This window comes from Schistocerca piceifrons, chromosome 3, assembly GCF_021461385.2.
Source record: "Schistocerca piceifrons isolate TAMUIC-IGC-003096 chromosome 3, iqSchPice1.1, whole genome shotgun sequence".
Lineage (NCBI taxonomy): Eukaryota > Metazoa > Arthropoda > Insecta > Orthoptera > Acrididae > Schistocerca > Schistocerca piceifrons.
The window spans coordinates 357,760,947-357,782,124 of NC_060140.1; the positions used below are offsets into that span (position 1 = coordinate 357,760,947).

General features: G+C 43.3%; 1 protein-coding gene across 1 annotated transcript in view; it reads right to left on the minus strand.

Moving 5' to 3' along the window:
- Positions 1-2,086: 2,086 nt before the first annotated feature.
- LOC124788658 overlaps positions 2,087-21,178 on the minus strand; it is a 55,226-nt gene continuing 36,134 nt past the window's right edge. Inside the window, exon 2 of the mRNA XM_047255933.1 lies at positions 2,087-2,254. Within this exon, the coding sequence (XP_047111889.1) occupies positions 2,087-2,254 (168 nt within the window). The remainder of the gene's footprint in view (positions 2,255-21,178) is intronic.

Sequence of the window (21,178 nt, forward strand, 5' to 3'; positions counted from 1 at the left end):
CTTTCCGCATATAATCTTCGACTCACGCGCTAGTGTCAAGTACATATTGAAGATTGCAAATTCGGTCGTTAGTCTTATCTAACGGAAAGAAAATAACGTAAATGGGATGAAGTCGTAAGTCCTAGGACGGGTCCGTTTTCGTGTTGGTTAACAGTAGCTCGTCAAGACGTCTACTGAATGCGCCGCAAGACCCTTCAAGGCAACTTTCAGCCCAATTTCGTCAGGATGCTGGTGTGTGAAGAAGTCAATTTGATGTTGTTGAAAAAAGGCGATGACTTTCCGTTTGTCAGTGAAGGGTGCAGAAGATACTTGACCTTGTCGCCTTGACATACAGCCTTGGGGAAGCTGTCTAACAGTGCCTTCAAGGCCGTATTTAATTCAAGGTATCTTTTCAGTAGAATAGATGGTAACTGGCGAAACTTTCTTCAGATGATGTGAAGCAGTGGCAGTCACAGGTTTCTGTGACGGCGAGCGGGTTTCCTATTGAGTCACTGGTAAATCCCCGCCGTGAGATGTTGCAGAATAAAGGGTTGGGGATGATTGGACGTTCCTACAGTCTCCAGCAGCCGTTTGCGAGGGTTGGAGTCACGGGGCGGCAAGACAGATTTATGATGACCTTTCGATTGCTCCATAGCACAAGCTTCATCGTCGGACCATCATCGTCGTTGAGTTCCTGCGCCGGTGTGTTCCATTTTCCATGGTCTCAATAAATCCGTGTTCAATGCTATAGTTAGGAATGGCATCGACATCAAGGAGGCTGACCTCTGCTGAATAGGAGCTGGTGTCTCGTAACGTGGTGGGTTGAGCTACACGCATTGGTTGGTCGACAGTTGTGGCCTGTCGTTCCGTTTCTTCAGGTCGAAAATACGGCGAGTAAACAAGTCCGCTGCAGACGGAAGGACGGGCTGAGGATAAACAGCTATTAGAGAAATGCAAGTAAAGGCAATTATTGAACTGTATGAAATAAAATCGTCATAACTTCTGAACGTTTTCGGTTAGGACGTCAAAACTGCACGGTTGATCACGGGGCACGATTGGTATTAGTATGCGCATGCATGGATAGGTTTAGCGACAAAGCCCATTTGCTTGGCTGGGCTCGTCAATAAGCTAATTTGGCGCGTTTGGGGCATTGAGAATCCGCATTTCGCTATCGAGAAGTCTCCTCGCCCTCAACGAGTCACAGAATAATCGATGCGATATTCCTTGATGGCACGGTAACTACAGTAAGGTAGGTGAGGGTTTTGGAAGATGATTTGATCACCATTATCCAAAGTGACCCTGATTTCGACATGATGTGGTTCATGGAGGTCGGAGCTCGACCCCATCGAAGGAAGAGAGTTTTAGATGTCCTAGATGAACACTTGGGGGGCCGCAATCTGGCTCTGGGGTACCGAGAGGCCACTGGCCTAGACCTCGATTGGCCGACATAGTCTCCAGATCTGAACACATCACCGCCAGTGATGGAAGGCGTATCGATCATAACATAAATGCGAATACCTTTAACGACGTTTACATGTTGGATAAAGTGTATGCACGCAGTAGTTTTTTTTTTTTTTCAAATAGTTCAGTAACTGTCACCCTGTAAACACGCTGGTGCGGCCAGTTCGTACCTCGCCGGATTCAGACCAGGGACTGACCCACTGCCAGAGCATACCATAAACCGGCCTCAATAGCTGCCACGTATGATCCGCCACAACCGTGCGGTCATTTACGGAACACAGTCGTATACTTACGGTTATTTATTACGCATGTACGTACTGAAGAAGTACATGGACGCATTCGGTCAGTTCACTCTTGTGGACAACCCTGGAGGACGCGTTAGTGAGCGGTGGATGTCCAGCGAGAACGGTCCCGGGCGACGGCGGGGGACCTTTGACCGCCGCTGCTGTTGGCGGCGTGTGGCGCCGGGATTGGGGGGGTTGGGGGGGGGGGGGAGGTCTGGGCGGAAGGACGAGCGCTGGCCGGAAGGAAGGAAGCGCCGCCACGGCGAGGCCCGGCCCGGCGTGCCGTGGCGTGCGGCGGCCGATAGCGGCGGTGCGCTCCAGACCGCTCCAGGCCCGGCGAGGCAGGCCGGGCCCCGCCTCAATTATTCAGCGCGCCGGAAGTGCGGCCGCAGCGCCAGACTCCAGCAGAGCGCCGGCAGTGCCGCAGCCAGCCCGCGAGCCGTCAGCTCCTCGTGGCCCGGGCGCCCTACATGTGTCAGCACTCTAAAGAGGCGTGGCTGCACTAGGTCGTCTGGAGTAATGCAGACAAGCTGCGAGGAACAAACAACGTATAATCAACTTCCGTGCCGAAGTACCTGGTTATATTGTTATAGAGCAGAGCCGTAGACCGGTGGTTCCCAAAGCTGCTGTACGTGAGGGTCTATCCCAGTCATCATGTACATGTCTCTTGAGCAAGAGGCAGGCCGCGAAAAGAAGGAGAAGGAACAATTTCGGCACTACCTCGAAATAACGAGTATAGTCGCGGGCCTATGTATCCCTCGCATGGGTAAGCAACTGAAAGAACTGAAAATACGTACGTCCCCAAGTCCGGATAGCATCCCGCTAAAGTTTTGGAAATAGTAGGCTACTCTACGGCATTGGCTCCTAACTTAGCTTCCATTTCTCGCGAATCTCTCACCACAAAGTCGCAAGTGACAGGAAAAAAAAGCGCAGGTCACTCCTACACATAAATAATCCAAAGAACGAACCCGTAAAATTACAGTCCAGTATCCTTAACATCATAATAATAATTGTGTTAAGGATACTGGTCTGTAATTTTACGGGTACAATTGACCATATAAACACAATGCGTGAGGTAATTAGTCGATCCAATGAGTATGAAATGCCACTATGCGTAGCCTTCATTGACTTCGCAAAAGCCTTTGATTCTGTCAGTCACACTGCAGTCATACAAGCAGTGCCGAGCAAGGAGTGGAAACAAAATATATAAACATATTGTGCAACATTTATGACACATCCGTAGCATCTATCAACATAGGAAAAAAGAAGTGCGAATTTCCGATTGGAAAAGGAGTAAAGCAGGGAGATCCTATATCCCCGAAGTTATTTATAGCAGTTCTCAACATGGCTATGTCCAAACTTATTTGGATCAACAGACGAATAAGGATAAATGGTAAAAGGCTCACGAACCTGAGGTTATCTGACGATATAGTGGTCCTTGCTAAGAGTAAGATGGAAATGTAGTCCTCTATAAAAGACTTAACAGATCGTTGTCAGGAAGTTGGACTTAAAATAAATCACTGTAAAACTAAGGTTATAGTCCGCAGCTCGTGGTCGCGCGGTAGCGTCTCGCTTCCCGCGCCCGGGTTCCCGGGTTCGATTCCCGTTGGTGTCAGGGATTTCCTCTGCCTCGTGATGACTGGGTGTTGTGTGATGTCCTTAGGTTAGTTAGGTTTAAGTAGTTCTAAGTTCTAGGGGACTGATGACCATAGATGTTAAGTCCCATAGTGCTCAGAGCCATTTGAACCATTTTGAAAACTAAGCTTATACATAACAAGTGGGTAGATGCAGTACAAGTAACACTGAACTGCAACGTACTAAACAGTGTTACAGAATACGTTTATCTGGGGCAATCAATTAACGGAAAAGAGGATTTGAAACCTGAAAGTTTTCGTCGAATTAAATTGGATTGGAGAGCTTAATTTTCACCCTACGGCAGCGAGTGCGTTGATATGAGCACTTTCCCGTGGAAGGCGAAGGTTCCGAGTTCCAGCCTCAGCCACCACAGAGTTGTAATCCGCCACGAAGTTCCATGTTTTTGTTTCTGTCTGATGACTGCGTTATATTGCTCCATTTTGGTTTTCTTGTCAGTGGTTTAGACCCTTAGACAATACCTCCCGTGGTGTATATTGAGTGTCATAGCACCCGTTAAGAGACTGAACAAACTTCTTTCTTTTTTTTAAAAAAAAAAAGTGCATGTTATGTCCGTAGAAGGCAACGTATCTGGTTCGAGACGGGATGTGGTATGCTGTTTCAATCTGTCAGGAAGTTTAAAAAACTCTACAGGCAACACAAAGTTTTAAACATAGAGAGAAGGTTAGAGCATAACGCCCAGTATTAACATCGACGTCATGAGAGGCAATAATAACATCATACACCCCCAATACAGGTGATCGACAACGAATTTTACATTATAAAGTTTAGTTCTCATCAAAGTGGTTCCTGGGTGGGGGTGCAAAAATAGCTTTCAAACAATACTGATTACTCATTAGTTTACGTTATTCTTAATTACATAAACTTTTCCTTAGATCTATCATTTTAGTAACGCACTACGCGGGTATGTGGGTTCAACGATTCGGTTTCTGAGAAGCAGCGAGTGGCTTCAAGGGCCGAGTGGTCGCGGCCAAAACAGTACACACATTCGAGAAGAAGAACCGAGATTAACCCAAGACGTGTAAGCCAAGAACATCCAACCGTGTACAAAGTCACAATAACAAACTTGAGGGAAACCTAGAGGAAGCGATTAACTCTGTAAGAAAGTAATGTCGGTGATCAGAAAACTTCGGAAATATCAACATAACTGGACGAGGAAAGCATGCGCACATTAGCTTACGATGTCTGAGGGTATTGCCAGCTGAAGCAAAGTCCACGTACGTCGCCCGTGTGCGGACGCGAAACCAGGTAACTCGGCATGGGCGAAGCCGGTGCGTTCATCTCGATTTCGATGTTAGAGACCGGCGAGGATACACTCTGGTTGAAGTGCTCTAATTTTAAATTTTTAATTACGCCTTCTCCTCATTACAGTTGACTTGCGTTCTCCCAGGTATCATTAAAGAGTCTCACAGGAATTAAGTTTCGAAATGCTTTGATAAAAATCGTTTGAAAATCAACGACAACATTTGCACATCTATCTTTGTCGTCCACAATGTTTCTAAAGAATATTCCCTTCCTCAGGTATGTTAGCATCCTCACCAACGTTCTCTCTCTCTCTCTCTCTTTCTCTCTCTCTCTCTCTCTCTCTCTCTCTCTCTCTCTCTCTCTCTCTCTAACTTTTCTTTCCCTCAGACAGTTTTTCCTTAAAAATTGTTCAACCCAGAGCGTTTCTTTCTTTCTGATGTAGTTCAGAGGAGTTCATGTAATCTTTACTGTTTTGAGAACTTCACTATTCTTCACCCCATCCGTTTCCGTCCGTTTCCACAGCCATATTACAAGGCCTTCCACATGTTTCTCTGCTTTCTTTGTTCATCCTCTTCAACCTTGTAGGCCATATGTACTTACATTATAAATAAAAAATTTTGCAAATCATTTTCTTACATCAATTCCTATTGCTATAGCTGTCGGAGTACTTACATTTTTCTATATGCTTCCTCTTCTTGTTCTGTCCTGATTTTACTGTTGCGGTACAGCTTGCAGCTGGAGTACGCATGCTTCCTAAGTAAGTGAAGGAATTGTGATTTGTATTTTCTGGGTTGTGCGTATTGACTCCCTTCATTACTTTTCCCTTGGATACTTTTTTCTCCTTCTTATGTCAACAATTTTCTCAATTTTTTTCGCTTACTGATAGGACCTCCTGATAGCCTGTGTAGTTAATAACTTCCTTTCTACCTTCTAAGGCCTTCCTTCTGCTTATATTATTCAAGATTTCATCCACAAATCGGTGATATTAAATATTGCAGAGGGCTGAATGCATGCAGCAACCATATGTCACACCTCTAATAACAGCTGTTGCATCAGTTTCTTTAACTTTCTCTGTGTCTTAAGTTTCCTGTCCTTCCAATCTACTGTAATTATTTCAATAATATTTTCATTTCTTCTCGATCAAATTTATTTTTGCGTGCTACGAATCACACATACACCTCCCTCTTTACTTCCGTTACTTTTTTTGTTTCAATATCATCATCACTCTCTCTTGTTCCCTTTCTGTTCCAAATCCAAATTGATCCTCTATTAAGTTATTGTCTTCGCCGACTTCTAAGACAGATGTGTTGTGTTTACTTAGAGTTTGCCAATTACTTATCATCGCTGAGTGGAAAATACAGGTATCAGACAACTTTTTCAGTCAGACAGGAAAGTAAGATAGAGGATACAAAGCTCCGATAAACACTTGAAAGATTGCGCATGACTGAGTAGTCTCCTCAGGTTCTCATTATCGCCGCACGATGTACGGAGCACGCTGTCTCGGATATTGCAGGTCATTTGCCTCTCAGACGATAGTATCGTCGTCGGGCGAACGCTATTTTTTCCTGCGCCGCACAAAAAAAATTGTATTTTGCTGCGAATAAATTTGTTTAGCGAGGAACAGCTTTCTTCCCCGTCGGTAGACATCGTTACAAAGCATTCCCCGTGAAATAGAACCTATCTCTTTTAAAGTGGGGTTGGCGCACGCTTTTCTGAAGGGCTACGGAGGGGTAGATTAACCTCTTTGGAAAAAGAAATTTAGCCACAGGTTGCTGTGAAAGCACTTGTTACGGCAACTGCAAAAGAGACGTCACGTGTAATAATATAATATTGTCCTATTTATATGTAAAATACGTCTGAAGAACTTAGTCTCACCAAATAAAAAAAAACTGCTCTGAAGCACGAGAACGCTGCGCTTAGACATTTACCATCTCTAAGTTTCTGCATCGGTTGTAATATATCTGGTGGTGTATGGGTCTGTTTTAGAGTCCGGTCAGCGACGAAGATGACTATTTCGGTAGTGGATGAAATGGGCTCGTAATTCAGCCGATGATGCGTAATTACAGCCTTATTACCCAAGCGAGGAAATCGCAATACTGTAAAATATTTCGATGGAATTGCGGTGTCACTGTTTACTAGGAATCAAATATTGATTGACAGGCTTCCTTCAGTAGGCTAGACACGAAGGCTGGAAAGATTGTTGTAACAGCAGGTAAGTCAACTGCGTTCGTCGAAATTTATGGCGTGATTTCAAAGCCAGAAGAAATTGATAGATTGTCACTCCCTCTGTAGAAGCAGAGGTTCATTTGTAAAAGTGTCTCTAGATTTTTTTTTATCTGAGAGGCAAGAGCACGTAAATTCGGTATGCTAAGTGCGGGGTATTTTTTCTGAGTTATTGTACTTCTTGGCAAAAACACATACGGTTTACAGCCCAATAAGTGACTTCCTTGAAGAGTTTCTCTTGGTAAACCCCACTTCCACGGCAGAGGTGCCATTATGCCATTCCGAGGATGAAGTGAATGGCGCAAAGAACAGAAAACTCCTGTACGTATAGGACGCCCTTTGAAGCTGGAAGCATTGTTTGGCTGCACCCGGCGTAACTGCCGAAGCGATCGTTTGACACGGTGCAGCGGTATCGTTTTCGGAACTGTAGAGGAAGCCATGCGCTTCCGTCTCGCGCCTTCGTTCCACCTAGGAGCGTAACCGGTTCACCGTTCGCTTCCTGTTCTGCCGTATGGCTTCCTGTAACCGACACAGTGCTTGAACTCTCGGCACCAAAGCAATCGTACAATCGCTGTACTAACTTGAAACGACCACTCTTACACTTCTAACGTCATATGCATCACCAGCCGACGCCGCTCTCTCCTCCCCCCCCCCCCCCCCCCTCACTTTCCACTGTTTCTTACATGTTTGTACTATCAGCACCTTTTCTGTCTCTATTAATTTAATTTACAGAATCCCTCAATAGAATACGAAATGATGCAACAGTTCACTAGATAGCTAGATCTGAGAAGTATTTTCCATATTATTTCTTCTCATTTCATTCTTACACTCATCACTAAATTTCTAACGAGCACAGCGTTTTTATTAATGTCAGTTTTTCTGTCTCCCTAAAGGCCATGACTACCACGTCGCTCTGTGCTGCAGAAGCTTACTTTCGGAAAGCTGACTCTACTTTCTCGGTTAAATCTACTTTAGTGTAGGTCAAATGAATTTGTTCGTTTACCAAACAGCTCTTTTGCGTTATTTACTGTCACCGTCTTGAGTGACAATTTTTCGTAAAAATTACGGTTTAAACTGTAAAGTCTTTTTGGTTTAATGGTTATCTGGTTAATGGATCTGTTCGATGGCACTGTTCGGTGGGGCCATGTGAGACCATATGACGTTAGATAACTCACAGAAGACTTTTGACAAAATTGAAAGTAAAGGAAAGACTACAGAAATGACAAGAAGCACAGAATATAATTATAAAAGAGTAGTTCTGAGTCTTAGATGCTGTTATTTTAGAATATTTTGTGTTTCTTTCATTGGTCAGTCTTTATTTTGTGCTAAGTATTCTGGTAACTGAATTTAATATACTAACTTTGGTGAAAAATAAAACCCCCGTAGGCTAAATGTAACTGAAGTACGCCACAGACAAAAATTTTTTTACATAACAAAACAGTAACGCACACAATCTCTGCTATGGTGACCTCACATACTGTCTATCATTAACACCTCTAAACACTGTGGCATGTAATCAAAGATAGACAGAAAGCATTCCTAGGGAGCTGCTTCGACGACATTTGTGTGTGACTTCACTACTTTGGTTACTAGAGAAACCGTGGTGAACACGGAGTGATACGTCAGAAGAACGCAAAGGCGAGGGAAGCAGGACTACGTGCTTCAGTTTGTAAAAGACGAGCGCATTACTCGCCTCTTGTGATGCAGGCCTTTATTATAAGGCACCGGCCCTCCGACAGCTTTAAGGCTGTTCGTCTTTTCATTTCTTGTGCTAATTTTTACGTTTTTAGGTAGCTACTATACTTTTTATCCCAACCTACTGTCATCACTGCTAAATTATAGTCCATTCAAGCACCGGTCTATGCTTTACAATCCAGAGTGTGACTTAATGCTTCTTGAACTGTGTTGTAGTGCAGCTGATACCGCCCTGTATAAATTGTTGTTTTTTCTCAATTATGCCCTCTTCTATGTTAATTTTGTAAGAGGTTTTCAGTCTAAATCGTAATTTTTTCATCTTTTATTTTATTTACTTTTTATTGTTTCTCATATAGATAGTTTCGCCGTTTATAGCCATCGAATTTGATGCATCGTATCTCGCCATAGTACTACGTGTGGGTTGCAGGTGGTTGCAGTTAACACAAGACTACAAACACCTGCCTACCAACCTGTGTACCATGATGAAATAAATTGTATCAGTTGTGATATCGTGATCAACTGATTATGGCAGAAGCTGAAACATAAAAAATAAATTGGGTTATATACTTACATTAGCAGCGAAGATCGCTGCCTCTAGATACACTTTTCGTCTTATTTTAATTTGACAGATGATGTTCTCCAAAACTACTTCTTTAAATCGGTATAAAAGAAGCCTACTTTCCTTTACCCCCCCCCCATCCCCCCCCCCCCCCCCCGTCAATAAGTACATAACCTTCCGTACTTTCCCTTACAGTTGCGTTCCATTCATCTAAAACTGTCAAGTTTTCATCTCACATCACATAGTTTATCAATTCCCCTATTTCTGGCATAGTCATGCTGTCCTGATGGCTGAAGCAGTGTTAGTAACTCAGGCTCTAATAAATCCTTCTAGATATAACGGTTCCCGCCCAGGTTACCTAACGTCGAGTTAGGGAGAGAAAATTGCATCAGTGAGTCTCTAGACCTTGTTTGTCCTCTAAGCCTTTCAACTGCGCAATCAAGTGTCCTGTAGCCATCGTGGTAGCATTCATCGAGTGTGCAGTCACCATTGTTGACTGTTGCTGTTTTTGTTGTTGGGTTTCAGTCCAAAGATCGGTCTGACGCAGCCCTCCATGCTATTCTGTCTTGTGCAGCCTCTACACCTCTGTATAGCTCCTGCAACACATATCCATTTGAACCTGCTTAATGTATTCAATTCTTGGTCTCGCTGTACAATTTTTACTCTTCCAAACTTCCGTCCATTACCATAATGACAAGTCCTTGAAGCCACAGAACGTATCCTATCAACTGATCGCTTCTTTCAGTCAAATTCTGCCATAAATATCTTTTCGCCCAACTTCGATTCAGCACCACCTCATTTAGCATTAGATGTACCCATCCAATCTTCAGCTTTCTTCTGTTGCACCACGTTTCAGAAGCTTCTGTTGTCTCCTTGACTCAACCATTTATCGTCCACATTTCACTTCCGTATAAGGATAAACTCCATACAATTATCTTCAGAAAAGATTTCATAACATCTTGTTGATTTTAGACTTCACTAAATTCCACTTTTCCAGCAATGCTTTCCGTAATATTGCCAGTCCGTATATTGCTTCCTGTGTTCTTCGGTCCCTCAACAGTTATTTTGCACGCCATGTAGCAAAACTCATCGACTACTTATAATGTTTCCTTTTTCTAATCTCTTTCCAACAGCATTGTCCGATTTCATTCGATTACACTCCATTACCCTTGTTTTACTTTTGTTGATGTTCATGTCAGAAGTTTTCATAAGAACTATCCATTCCGTTCAATTATTCTTCCAAAACCTTTGCCGTCTCTGACAGAATTACAAGTTATTGGCAAATCTTAAAGTTTTTATTTCCTCTTCCTGATTAATTCTCTTACTGAATTTCTCCTTGGTTTTCATTACTACTTGCTCGATGTACAGATCCAATAACGTGGGGGACAGGCTTCAACCCTGCCTCAATCCTTTCTCCACTGTGGCTTCGATTCTTATATCTGCAAACTTGTATCTGTGCAAGTTGCAGATAACCTTTCGCTCCCTGTATTTCATTCCTGTTATCCTTCGGAATTTCAAAGATTGTAGTCTAGTCAACTCCGTCAGAAACTTTCTCTAAATCTACAAATGCTATACACTTAGGTTTGCCTTTCCTTAACCTATATTCTATGAGAAGTCGCAGGGTCAGCATTTCCTCGCGTATCCATTTCTGCTGAACCCAGACTGACCTTCCACGAGGTTGGCTTCTACCTGTTCTTCTATTCTTCTGAAAATAATTCGTGTCATTATTTTGCAACCAGGTGAAATAATTTTTTCATGGTTTGCCCTTCCAAGGATCCGAATGATTCTGAGAGAAAGTGTGGTCTATTACAGGTGCCTTGTGACCACTTTGTTCTTTAAGTGCTTTGCCAAATCCTCTCCCAGTTTCAAATCTCCAGTTCCATATTCATCTGCTTCCTCTTTATTACAACAGTTGTTTCCCTTATTTTATGTAAACCCTCGATATATTCCTTCCATCTTTTCCATTCTTTGCTCAGAATGGTATGGTATTCCAGCTCTTGATATCAAACAATTGCTCCTCTTTTCTCCAAAGGTCTCCAATTTTCCTACTGGTGGCATCTGTCTTTCCCGTAGTTCTGCATGCTTCTAAAGCCTTACGTTAGTGCTATAATCATCCTCGCTTAACTATTTTGCACGTTCTTTCAATTTCATTTTTAAACGTCTGCATTCCCTTTCACCTGATTCACTTCTTTCATTGTAGGACACCAAATAATCGCATTCAGCTCGCCAACACCAGCGTCCATGTGACTATTACGACGTGTTTATGGAACTGATGGCAGCACAGTGACATTCATTCCGTCGAACCGTCCACAGAGATAGGTACATACCTTTTCTAGTGCATCAGTGTTATAGTCGGTCTATAAATTGAACAGCGATCAAGTGGATCTCCAATCTGTCTACCCCACTTCGCCACAAGGAGCATCTACAAGCTGCTTCACAAAGTTAGATCACTCCTTCAGTATCACGCCTTTTAAATCAGTAGCGAGACAGTGTACAGACATGGTCAGGGACTCTTTATTTCTGATTAAATACGTTAACACAGTACGGAATACAGAAATTAGTAACCCATAAAACTTACGAAGAAATCGAATACGAGAGTACTCTACATATATCACTGCACGTTCTACTACACTGCTAGACGGCAGTTGTAGCGTTCTTCCCTTCTGGAAAGACCGCTTACATGAACACAAGCGCTGCTCACTCTTCAGTTATAAAAATAATAATTTCGTGTTGCTCAATGGTCGAGAGCAAGCTTTTCAATTGAACGCAGTGTCGGTGACTTATAGGTCCTTAATCCACCTAACTTATCGAAGGTGAAATCTGAACAACGCGTCGTTCCGTGGTACAGCAGGGACTCGAACCCGCGACAACTCAGTTTTAGGCACGCCCTCCACCGTTAGACTACCAGGCCGGCCGCTCATCAGTTTACGCTCAGACTGTAAGCCAGCGCTGAGGATCACATTACGTCAGACGGCGATGACCACGTACTGTGACAAAAATGAGTGTTTTAGTATTCTCTGGTTCTTCATACCCACATCATCTAGTACACCACCATCGGTTTCCCAGAAAGCGAGTGTTGTTTACCTCCGAATTCGTATGTTGGTACTGCAGCGGCTGACGTCGACAAAAGCACGCTGACGTTAGAAGTCACATTTCCATTTCTGTCGGCAGCTAATCGTGTTTTGAGCCTGACATAATACCGACTTGCCAGGTAACAAGGTCTGCTGCTCTTTTCTCGTGTACATATTCCAGCAATCTCGATGATTAATTTTCTAGCTCACTGTTGTACTCACCTCACGAATTTGAATTTATTCTGGCTATCCTTACAGGGTGTTGCAATTTTCACAAGCGTTAGTGTAGAAGCTTAATATGACCAGCTGGTCATCCTGAACTTTCATTTCTATTATGAAACATTGAAAGAGTTGGGATAAAACTCTTTCATTACTGCTAAGCGAGAGTTTCGCTGTAGTAGACTGGCTTTGTGCAAATCTCGACTTCGTACTCTGGCAGTTCAACATAGAGCCTCTGGAGCAGGAATAAGCACCATTCCCTATTTATTTATTTGTGTTCTGTCCTTGCTTAGCTCCGCTTCCTTTCATCCATTTTCTATGAATGAGTAAACGAGTAGATGAGATCAGTTCAAAACTCGCTCCAGCGCAGTCAGAGTGTTTGGTAGTTTGTTATAGTTAATTGCAGCATTGCCAACTCAAACTTCTGGGTAGGCAACGCTGATCAAAGATGGTAACTGGACTGTGTGGTCGAACCATCGTTTCCGCATGCATTGTGCAGCTCACCTTAGTACATGCAGAACCGCTTGAAGTATAGTTTGTCTCCTAATTGTAGATTTCGCTAGTGATCACGTTGAGGTTGTTGACAACTGCACAGGTTATAATATACTGTATTTCGTGTCGATATGCGTGTGGACCATCTTAATTTTAACTAGTTTTCTTTGTAATCCGCATATTTGGTATTATGTCCCCTACCAATGTAGAATGGTTATAAAATGTTTGCGTGTGTTATAATAAGAATGATGACATTCAATTTCCTTGTGAATTTTCATAATTTTAAGTAGCTCTCTTTGTGAACCATCGTATGCCTCAGCCACGCGTGTGGTCCGTTACTCTGTCTCTAACTACGCTAGAACAACTGTCAAATGATTTCAAATGTTATAATAAGGATAGTGATATGCAGCTGGTATGTGAAGTCTCGATTTTTTATAATTTTCATTGTAAACTATAATTTAGCTTTGGCCCATGGTCCATCCCCAGGGTTGTCACTTCATAAATCGATGTAGAGAAGTGCTACGATTTTGCTGCCGCAGTACATCAGTGGTCCACCTTTTTCTGTTTGAACCACTATATCCACAATTTCCTTTTCTACGCTTGCTATCAAGTTTAAGTTTGTAGATGAAAAAGTTTGAATGCAAACAATAAACAATATCAGATTCACTATTAGCTTTTGTGCCTCACTTTTAGTCTTTGAAGGGCACTGCGTCCATGACGCCACTAATGATCATACTCTTGTCCTATACTGATATAACTCATCCCCCCCCCCAATGCTCTCCCTGCACATCTACTCTCACAACCTGCAGTGGACTAGTATGCCAGCATCCAGCATGAGGAAACGTGGGCCAGATCTTCCCTAAATGAAAACGTTGAACTCTAAAACAAGCATGCCTCAGAATCCCGCATTGTAATGTCTGTCTGATTCTTGGGGGGGAGGGGGGGGGGGAGAGGAGGAGCAAAAATTTGACAGATAAATTTAAACAGCAAATTAAAAAATAAGAAATTAGAAACAACTTGAATAAAACTTTCTGCGTTGCAGCGTATAATATTCTTACCATGAGAGTTGTAGAACATTTAGCATGCTTCGAAAACGAATTGAAGAATGTCAAATAGGACGTAATCGGAATTAGTGAGACGAGAGTGAGAGGCGAAGGGACTACTTTCTTCAACTCCAAACATCTCCTATTTCAGAATAACTTAATTCACACAATGGCGGTTTAGCTCTGCTAATTCACAATGGGGAAAAATAACTCGCCACCAAGACCCTGTCCATTTTAGGCAGAGTGATCTAAGTGACCCTTTAGGTGAATACTAAGATTAGCCTTCACATCATTTATGCCTTCGCAGCCACTTCCACCTCAACAGCTGAAGAGCTGTAGCAGTTCTCTGAAGATCTGACAACAGCAAAAATTTCAGAAAAATCACACTTTCCTTAACAACCAGTGATTTTATTCACAAGGTTGGAGTGACGTCTCCAGAAGAGCTTCCCGTCGTTGGTAACTTTGGACCTGGAACGATAAACCAGAGAGGTGAAATGATGATTCATAATTTTAGTAAAGAACGTTTTACTGTATGAACAAATTTTACAAGTAAAATCCGGAAAGGACGTGGACCTGGAGAAGCCCTGATGGTACGGTTAACTATGAAACAGAGACCACGTCTTAACACTCGAACAAACGAATGTGTTTAGATGTGTCAGTCTAAATCGGTTCAATACAGGAAGCGATCGTAGGTTAGAGCCAGAATTCATGTTAAGACTCGACTCGAGAGAAAACGTATAATGGAAAGGAAGACCAGAGCTACAGAAAATGAGAAGAGAGAAGGAAGGAATTCATTCAATGAATAGGCAAGCAATTACCAGAAGAAAAGTTGAGAGGAGTAGAATGAGGGAACTATCGACAGAAATTACCAGTAGTATTTGAACTACAGTAAAGGCAGTGAGTGCACTCCAAAAACGGAAAAATCCGGAATTTAGCCATGAAACAGAATAGCTTATAGAAGAAAGGAGAAACACTTACAGAGACTCGGACAATACAAAAACCTCAACAGAAACGCAAAGAAGTTTATCAGAAGAGATTAGAGTATGCAAAACACCCGTGATCCACAAGACGAAAACAATGTGAATACGTGGGTCCTTCATTACAGACAAGCAAAAGGCAATCTGATCATCCACAAAATTCAGACTGGCAGAAGAGAAGTTCTTACTGCAAGAGACAAAATTATAACAATTTCCGAGGCCTTTTATCGGCCGCTCTACAGTGACGAGCCAAAGCTTGCATAATGGATCATGAAAATCTGTAATGAATGTGGCAGCGGAAGAACTGGAAGCTATCAATGAATAAGAAATGCAGACACCCCTGAAAAAACTCAAGAATTGTAAGGCTCCAAGAGGAGACCAGACTACAAGCGAGATGCTTAAAACTGTAAGATAAGCAGTTGAAGAAGCACTCCTAATTCTATTAAGCGAATTTCTAGAGGGAGGGAAGATTCCAGAGTGATGGCAAAATGCATAAGTCATTCATAACGCGATTATCGAGAATTACAGGCCTTATTATCTTTTACAAACTGTGAGTAGAAATTTTGACAACTACTTGAATCAAACATTTGACTTTTATCAGCCATTCGAAAGGGCGGGATTCAGAAAAGGTTTCAGTTCAACTGACTATATTCAAGCAGTAAGTACATTAATAGCGAAATGTAGGGAGGATCATATCCCACATCACGTGGCCTTCATAAGACTATGAGAAACCGCTCGACACGATCGAAACCTTGGCAGTGCTGAGGGCGTTAAACAGAGCCAGCAGCTACTACAGCTTATTCCTTTATATTTAGGAGACTACGACTTTACTCGTAAAATTTAAGGAACTGTGTATTACTGTAAAGGCTTCCGTGAGAAAAATCGCCAGACAAGTGTACGTAGTATCAGCTAAGTGATTATTAATTTTGGCTCTGGTGGATGTGTCAACTGCCTATCCTGCCGACAGAAAGGTTTCAACATAGATGGTAAACGTATCAACCATATTCGTTTTGCAGATCATTCTCTTTATAAGAGAGACAAACCAATTGTCAACAGTGATCCAAGAACTCAGATATGCTTCCCAAGTCGCAGGCTTAAAAAGACCAAATTAATGAGCCCTGTCAGTGATCAGTGCTTGGAGAGTGAATCAGCAACAGGATCAAGAACGAAGAGATAAGGAAAAGAACGAGTATCTACGACAATCTCGAGCAGATAGCGGGACTGAAGTAGCGTTGGGCATGTCACGTGGCCAGGAACAACTTCAAATGAGTCTCAGCATTCATGCAGTGAGGTCCGAGAATGTCAGAGGAAAGGTTCGAACGTCCTCTGGCGAGATGGAAAGATGAGATCCAACTATATGCGGGAAAACTGGATCTAGACTGCCCAGAAAAGAGCGACATGAAAATCTTTCAAAGAGGCCTACATCCAGGAGAAGATATCTCGAGACTGAAGGAAAAGAAGAATAGGGGAACAAAAACGTTATTGGATTTATGAATATCTCTCCCATATACAGCTCAGCGGTCGAAAATATTTTACGGTATGTAAACTGAAATTACAATTACATTACAATTTGCCAAAAGAATATAATATATTTTTTAATTTAACTGCATTCCTGGAAACATACATTGCAGGTTTATACAACTTACGTAACAACAATTTATTACCAGATACTTAAAAGTAACACAGCTAATGCAGTTCTCTTTTATAGGTGCAACGGGCCTCGGAGTGCATTAGCATTGTTTGTGTTTGGTGTTGATACGAGGCCTGTTAGAGCATTGTGGAGAGGGACAGCAGTGTTAATCCTGACGTCATGGTGTGGGGAGTCATGGATTATGACTTCAATCATAGCTGGTAGTGATTGATGGAATTCTAACGGCACAATGGTAATTCAGGAGCATACTACTTGCACACGTGTCCTACCTCCGTGTTATAATATCGTGGTGCCATTTTTCAACAGGACATTGCTCGTCCCTACATCGCACATGTCTCTACGAACTGTCAGCATTATGTTGAGGCACAACCATATTCTCAAATCAACAAGTGTTGTATTACCTCAGACATCAACTCCGCCCCACTGTCAGTATCCAGTATATAAGGGACCAGTTACGAAATTTTTTTGCCTTCTTGGCTGAGGAGAGGGTACGATAGCTTTGATTGATTCAAATGGCTCTAAGCGCTATGGGACTTAACATCTGAGGTCGTCAGTCCGCTAGACTTAGAACTACTTAAACCTAACTAACCTAAGGACATCACACACATCCATGTCCGAGGCAGGATTCGAACCTGCGGCCGAAGCAGCAGCGCGGCTCCGAACTGAAGCTCCTAGAACCGCTCGTCCACAGAGGCTGGCTGGCTTTGATACCCATGCCAATCGAATCGCTGCATGCATCGGTACCAAACTGGTTACATTATCATACGTAAACTCTTTTTAAATTCGCACAATTTTGTAATTTATGAAGTAACATCACATCCCTTTCCGACCTTAAGGTTTCATGTCGTCTCTACTATGCATGTAAGAGTTCACCTTTTTAGTCAGTTAGTGCATATTCTACCGATTCGTATGGTCCCTTCCACTGTTTCTTTCACTGTCGTAAGGTGAATTCTTTCAACACAGTGTACAAGAGGTACATGTTAAAACACCTCTCCAGAAGCTCAGATGTTTCTCACGTAAGCGACACAACAACAAGAGAAACTAGGGCACAGAGGGGGATCAGATCCAAGGAATCTCTGGACGTGGAGGACAGTACTGCGTTTCTGGAGAGTGGTTCGCGTGAGGTGGTTTCGGTATTGTAAGATGGTATGTTAACACGAATCGTTCGGGCTGAAAGCATAGCGTGAATAAGCCCTTCCGGAAGGTCGCTGGGAATGCGAAGAGGGCTCGCAGGTGTTCCTGCGTTAGCTGGCCGTGCCTCCCACCGGCAGACGAGGTAGCATTCTTCCCCCCCCCCCCCCCTCTGCCACCCCACCCAGCTCACCCCTTTGCCCACCGACCGCATAACCGCCTCCAACCCCACACCCTCCACCATCGCCTGCGCCGTCTAATGAATGTTTACGAGCCAGAATCTGGCCGTCCAATTTCCACACAGATCGGTATCGGTATAAAACTGTATTACAGGTCCGACTCCCGGGTCCGAAGGCTCGCAGGAGGGTCTGCCCTCCAGAACGAGGAGGAGGTGGAGGGGGGGGGGGGGTGCAGAGGTGGAGGAGGGCCACGGAGGAAGCCGACGAGGTCCGATAAATCTCGATAGAAGGGCTGCAGATGGGGCGGGAAGGAAGGCAGGGCTATTCCCCGGGACTCGCCCCGCCGCGGTCATAAATGCGGTCTTGCTATTAGAAATATCTTCCGCGGCGCCCTGTTTTACTAGGTATCCCCCGGATGCTATCTGCGCCCCTATCGGTGGGCGAGCGTGCTGCGGTCGGCGGGGGAGGGTGGGCGATGCGAAATGAAAGTTTTATAAGTGGGATTTGCGCGCGTCCGCCATTGAAGTTTTTATGGTCTGTCGAGAGCCTTGTTGCAGAAGGAACGAGACGTGATTGCGGAAGACTTGAATCGTTCCCGGAGGCTGTCAATCTTTCGCCGAAGACGTCATTTATTTTAAAATTTACATAGACAGAACTTATCAAGCTACTCTCTGTCAGTGGTGAATTAAAACTGCGGTCAGTCAATTCTGGGAACAATATCTGGTTTTTCCTTAACTTCTTTTCGAGCCTTTGCTCGTCATTTGTTAATAGTCATAATTTCCTGCACAAATATGAAAACTTTTATTCTATAAAGATAGCAGAATTTAGTCGAGTTAAATCAGGTGCTTCTTAGTTAATTACGGCTATTAGGGAAGTAAAGTCCGATCGGTAGCGAAATGGAAACCACAGTGAAAATAATAAGTGCCTGCCGGGGTGGCCAAGCGGTTCTAGGCGCTTCAGTCGGAACCGCGCGACCGGTACGGTCGCAGGTTCGAATCCTGCCTCGGGCATGGATGTGTGTGATGTCCTTAGGTTAGTTAGGTTTAAGTAGTTCTAAGTCTATGGGACTGGTGACCTCAGATGTTGGGTCCCATAGTGCTCAAAGCCATTTTTGAAAATAATATCTGCTGTATTTGCAACGGTTAGCTTCCAGATACTTCTCTACATAGTCCCGCTCAGACTGAGACATCTGTCGTAGCTTTCTATCATTAATTTCAGTTTGACATTCCAGCAGCGTTACGCACGGTTTTCTGGAATATGTACAATGAGGCAGAACCTCTGATGACTGTAAACCAAATTTGTTTTTCTATAGATACTTTAAAACAAGCACTTAAAAATGTAGCGTTTATGACGTGTGAAAGATGTCGAGGAAATTTTTGCTTGCCCTGTTTCACGATGAGTACAACCGTAGCACATGAACTAATACAATGTAGAATAACGAAAGGATCCAGTTTTATACTCGAACTTGTTTAAGCCTCTCAGCCCTTTCTTGGAAATTTAAATGCTATCCATATTTTTCTTTTCCTGTTATAAAATATTAATAAGTACTGTGCATTGAGCATTATTTCAGTTTATCTGCACAGTGAGCAATATAAAAATTGAAAATCAGTGTTTTCCCCCTAGGGACTTGACACAAGACCCTTTTTTTGTTTTTTTCTTTTTATTTTTTTTACATATTTACCACTTTTTTAAGAAAATTGTATAGTTCAAGGGCAGGGTGGGCAGGGTTCGTGCTTGGAGGCCTGGTTACTGTGTCCCCGTCTCCTGTCAGGATAAGGGAGAGGCAGGGGGGAAGGAAACATTGTACAATTATGTAATTCTTTTCCTTTATTTTTTATTTATTTAATTTTAATATCCCAGGAAAAGAACACATATGAAAAATAGAGGAAAGAAATATAGGGCCGGAGTGACATCCTCGTCACTACACTGGGACTAATATCCTATCCCGCGAAACTTCGTAAACCTGGGACTCCCTACCGTTTTGGGGGAGTCATAAAACATGCTGCCTATAAAGTTCGCATCGTGCGTTTTGTATTTAAAGTGGCGTCGGATGATTTCGTGTTGTTCTCGTAGATAGGGCCAATAGTCCATGCCCGATATTACGGTCAGCGAGAGTACGTAGTGCTATGCGTGTCCTCCAGTCCAGCGGATGGCCGACATTTTCTGTGAGGGAAAAAACACAGCGTCTGGGAAAAATAAAGCGTCCGTCGTGATCGTGGAGTCATCGGTGCGTCGTAGGAGTGGGATGATGCGTTGCGTCAGCCGCCAAACATCCTTTGCCTCACCGCACTGCAGAGAATGTTCGTCTGTGTCCTGCGTGCCACATACAGGGTGTTACAAAAAGGTACGGCCAAACTTTCAGGAAACATTCCTCACACACAAATAAAGAAAAGATTTTATGTGGACATGTGTCCGGAAACGCTTAATTTCCATGTTAGACCTCATTTTAGTTTCGTCAGTATGTACTGTACTTCCTCGATTCACCGCCAGTTGGCCCAATTGAAGGAAGGTAATGTTGACTTCGGTGCTTGTGTTGACATGGGACTCATTGCTCAACAGTACTAGCATTAAGCACATCAGTACGTAGCATCAACAGGTTAGTGTTCATCACGAACGTGGTTTTGCAGTCAGTGCAGTGTTTACAAATCCGGAGTTGGCAGATATCCATTTCATGTATGGATTAGCACGGGGCAATAGCCGTGGCGCGGTACGTTTGTATCGAGATAGATTTCCAGAACGAAGATGTCCCGACAGGAAGACGTTCGAAGCAATTGATCGGCTTCTTAGAGAGCACGGAACATTCCAGCCTATGACTCGTGACTGGGGAAGACCTAGAACGACATCTGCAATGGACGAGGCAATTCATAGTGCAGTTGACGATAACCCTAATGTCAGCGTCAGAGAAGTTGATGCTGTACAAGATAACGTTGACCACGTCACTGTGTGGAGAGTGGTACGGGAGAACCAGTTGTTTCCGTACCATGTACAACGTATGCAGGCACTATCAGCAGCTGATTGGCCTCCACGGCTGCACTTCTGGGAATGGTTCATCCAACAATGTGTTAATCCTCATTTTAGTGCCAATGTTCTCTTTACGGATGAGGCTTCATTCCAAGGTGATCAAATTGTAAATTTTCACAATCAACATGTGTGGGCTGACGAGAATCCGCACGCAATTGTGCAATCACGTCATCAACACAGATTTTCTGGGAACGTTTGGGCAGGCATTGTTAGTGATGTCTTGATTGGGCCCCATGTTCTTCCACCTACGCTCAATGGAGCACGTTATCATGATTTCATACGGGATACTCTACCT